This window comes from Sinocyclocheilus grahami, unplaced genomic scaffold (assembly GCF_001515645.1).
Source record: "Sinocyclocheilus grahami isolate Dianchi unplaced genomic scaffold, SAMN03320097.WGS_v1.1 scaffold560.1, whole genome shotgun sequence".
Classification (NCBI taxonomy): domain Eukaryota; kingdom Metazoa; phylum Chordata; class Actinopteri; order Cypriniformes; family Cyprinidae; genus Sinocyclocheilus; species Sinocyclocheilus grahami.
This window is the reverse complement of record NW_015505739.1, coordinates 708,361-712,648: the sequence shown is the minus strand read 5'-3', so window position 1 is coordinate 712,648 and position 4,288 is coordinate 708,361. Positions and strand designations below refer to the sequence as shown.

General features: G+C 36.8%; 1 protein-coding gene across 1 annotated transcript in view; it reads left to right on the top strand.

Annotated features, from left to right (window-relative positions):
- The window catches only part of LOC107556236 (kelch-like protein 22), a 16,272-nt gene that overhangs the window by 6,080 nt on the left and 5,904 nt on the right, over window positions 1–4,288 (top strand). Inside the window, exon 4 of the mRNA XM_016239300.1 lies at window positions 2,726–2,918. Within this exon, the coding sequence (XP_016094786.1) occupies window positions 2,726–2,918 (193 nt within the window). The remainder of the gene's footprint in view (window positions 1–2,725; window positions 2,919–4,288) is intronic.

Below are 4,288 nucleotides of genomic sequence, written 5' to 3'. Positions count from 1 at the left end.
GTGTGTGGCGGCAACCAGGTGAGGAGTACAAAGACAAGTGTGTCTTGCCTACAGTCAAGCATGGTGGTGGGAGTGTCATGGTCTGGGGGCTGCATGAGTGCTGCCGGCACTGGGGAGCTACAGTTCATTGAGGGAACCATGAATGCCAACATGTGCTGTGACGTACTGAAGCAGAGCATGATCCCCTCCCTTCAGAGACTGGGCCGCAGGGCAGTATTCCAACATGATAACGACCACAAACACACCTCCAAGATGACCACTGCCTTGCTAAAGAAGCTGAGGGTAAAGGTGATGGATTGGCCAAGCATGGGCATCCTCAAACGGAAGGTGGAGGAGCGCAAGGTCTCAAACATCCACCAGCTCCGTGATGTCGTCATGGAGGAGTGGAAGAGGCAGGTTGCACAGTGGCAACTTGTGAAGCTCTGGTGAACTCCATGCCCAAGAGGGTTAAGGCAGTGCTGGAAAATAATGGTGGGCGCATTTTCACATTAGGGGTGTACTCACTTTTGTGGCCAGCGGTTTAGACATTAATGGCTGTGTGTTGAGTTATTGTGAGGGGACAGCAAATTTACACTGTTTTACAAGCTGTACACTCACTACTTTACATTGTAGCAAAGTGTAATTTCTTCAGTGTTGTCACATGAAAAGGTATAATAAAATATATCTTAAAGGTTATCTTAAAGGTTAAAAAAAGAGTCTAGAAACTTAACAAAATCTGGACCTCTTGTTTGCACATGGTATTCTAAACTATATCATAACTGTTTTACTTTAGTCATTTAGCAGCTGCTTTTTTCAATAAATGCACAAGCAAGTTTGACACACGAGCCGAAAATACTCACAATATCGCAATGCAAAGTTACTCTGAGTAGGTGTGGGAAGTGAAAGAGAGAACAGTAAAAGATGTTCTTTAAGGAAGTCCCTTTGATTGTTGTTGTGGTTTTAGTTACATCGTAGAAATAAAAAAACTGCTGATTGAGCAGACGTATAGTAGTTTTTTGTGTAATTTTACCACAAAATATTTGCTCATCGCTATCATTCTTTTTATATATATATACAGTGGGTACGGAAAGTATTCAGACCCCCTTACATTTTTCACTCTTTGTTATACTGCAGCCATTTGCTAAAATCATTTAAGTAATTTTTTTCCTCATTAATGAACACACTGCACCCCATATTGACAGAAAAACAACGATTTGTTGACATTTTTGCAGATTTATTAAAAAAGAAAAACTGAAATATCACATGGTCCTAAGTATTCAGACCCTTTGCTCAGTATTTAGTAGAAGCACCCTTTTGATCTAATACAGCCATGAGTCTTTTTGGGAAAGATGCAACAAGTTTTTCACACCTGGATTTGGGGATCCTCTGCCATTCCTCCTTGCAGATCCTCTCCAGTTCTGTCAGGTTGGATGGTAAACGATGGTGGACAGCCATTTTTAGGTCTCCCCAGAGATGCTAAATTGGGTTTAAGTCAGGGCTCTGGCTGGGCCATTCAAGAACAGTCACAGAATTGTTGTGAAGCCACTCCTTCGTTATTTTAGCTGTGTGCTTAGGGTAATTGTCTATCTATTCACAGTGGTACGCAGAGCTCTCGATCAGTGTTGTTACTGTTCACAAACTAAAACCAATATAAAATCGTGTTCGTTACTTGAAAATCTGAAATAAAATAGAAATATTCAATTAACGAATTTTAAAAAAGCAAGTGAAAATTAAGTTGACATACTAAATTTACTAAAACTAAAATTGAAATAATAATGAAGTTGTATTGCTAAAGCTAAAATGGTCAGTCGGAATATTAATGAATATATATAAAAAAGTGTATAAATAATACTAAAATAACACTGATCTTGATATGGTTACTTTCACTCCATCCTCAGCTAATGAAAGTGATCTTCTCTATGGCTTATCTCACAAGAGTTTGACCTTTACCCCAAGTAGTGCCTCTTTGATTTGGTTTCCACTTCCTGTTAATTGTGCCAACAGTGCACACTATTGAGTAGTTATAAGGTAGTTGTATCCTGGTTGGAGCAGCTGCTTTCATTAGTATACAAATATTACAGATGCTCTATGCTTAGAAAGAAATAATTAATAAATTAAGTATATAAATAATGCATTTAAAATGTATAAATAAAATTTTATTAGACTTTAAATTTTAGAATTGTAAAGTTTCTAACTATGTATGTATATATTTAATTCAGTACCTTTTATTAAAAACGTACTCCGAGCAACACACTTTAAAATTAAGAAAATTAAAAAATATCCATAGCTATGCAGAACTGTTAAGTACTGAATATATATTGTTGTTTGTGCTGTGAACAGTGGTCTGTTCATGAACTGCTGAATGAGTAATGTCAGTTAGGTTCAGACAGAGCAACATTTCAATAAAGTCTTTTGTTTGGAATAGAGAGAATCTCAGTCGACATTATCCTTCAGTTTGTCCCATATTAATTTAGCACAAACAGCAAAAAATACATTATTTGTAGTGATGCATCAAATTATATTCTGTACAGCTGAACTTCTAGTTGAAGTATAACAATTTGAAAATCAGACCGTATATAATATACTTATAATATTATATAAGTATTGAAGTTTTTCAATACTAAATTGCAAAAAACAGAGCAGAAAATATATCAAATATATAAAAGCAATTAAAATAACGTTGAACAAATGATATACAACAATATTTACGTTCTACATTTTTTCATTCCATTGTCTTCTCATCAAGGTACGATCCCCGCCACAACACCTGGTGTACTATCGAGCCGTTACGGCAGCAGCACGCGGATCATTGTGTCTGTGTGGTTGATAAATATATCTACACCATTGGAGGACGAGACTACACCAATGAACTGGACTGTGTGGAGCGCTACAACCCACAAACCAACACCTGGGAATATGTGGCGCCGCTGAAACGAGAGGTGGACTCTTATCGATTAACCATTATAGACTTTTACACTGAAATTGAAATCCAGTTTGGCTGAGTGTGAACTACATTGCTTATCTGTAGATATAGTATTATAAATATTACTATCTCATATAATCAAGCAGTGCGTCAGGCAGGTCACACGAGTCAGAGGCAGTCAGCTGATTCATGGTGCTTATCAGTGCAATTCAGACACTTCAGAATTCACTTTCCTTTTAATGCGCAACATAAGTTACACACAATCATTCCTGAAAGAGGAAGTTTGAAAGTATTGTGTGCTTAAACATTGTACACTCCTGGAAAAATGTTTGGGATGATTAAGATTTATGAATGTTTTTGAAAGAATTTACTTGAAGTAATATTAAGGAAATATTAATATTTACATTTAAAATAACTTTTCTATTTGAATATATTTAAAAAATGTCATTTATTTCTGTGGTGCAACACTGAATTTTCAGCATCATTAGTTCAGCCTTCAGTGTAACGTGATCCTTCAGAAATCATTCTAATGTGCTGATTTGCTGCTCAGTTATTATCAGTTTTTATTGGTGCTCAATTATTAATAATGGTTCTTATCATAGGCGGAGTGTGAACCAACTCCAGGGTAAGGCTAAAAGCAGCCAAACGCATTAAACATCACAAACCCGTCTTTTTAGGCAAGAATCAGACATGGGTGTCATGTAGGCTAAAAGTTTAATGGGACTGAATTTGTATTTAACGTGATTACAATTTAATAAAAACGTTAGAAATTGATAATTAGGCTATATAACGTTTCCTTTCCACTGTTATTCAAACAGCGAATAAATTATATAGCCTATAGAAAGTGACATTATCACTAACACTGATCTATCGCGAGTTTAAAGGGGTCATATGACGTTGCTAAAAAGAACATTATGTTGTGTATTTGGTGTAATGCAATGTGTTTATGCGGTTTAAGGTTAAAAAAACATTATTTTCCACATACTGTACATTATTGTTGCTCCTCTATGCCCCGCCTTTCTGAAACGCGTCGATTTTTACAAAGCTCATCGTTCTGAAAAGCGAGGTGTGCTCTAATTGGCCAGCTGTCCAGTGAGCTGTGATTGGCTGAATACCTCAAGCGTGTGACAGAAATGTTACGCCCCTCACCATACTGTGATGCCGTCTCTTGGCGCGACAAGACAAAAACATTAAAACCCATTACAAGCGAGGCATTTGTTGCATCCAGTGGGGACATAATTACTGATTATAATGACTTATACTGTGTTTTTACGTGTTGCGTTGCATATCGTGCCACGTAAACATAAAACCATGTATGCATTTGTGATCGGAGATACGACAAACAACAAGCGCTACTCTACACTGCTCAAAACTCACGTTTGAATC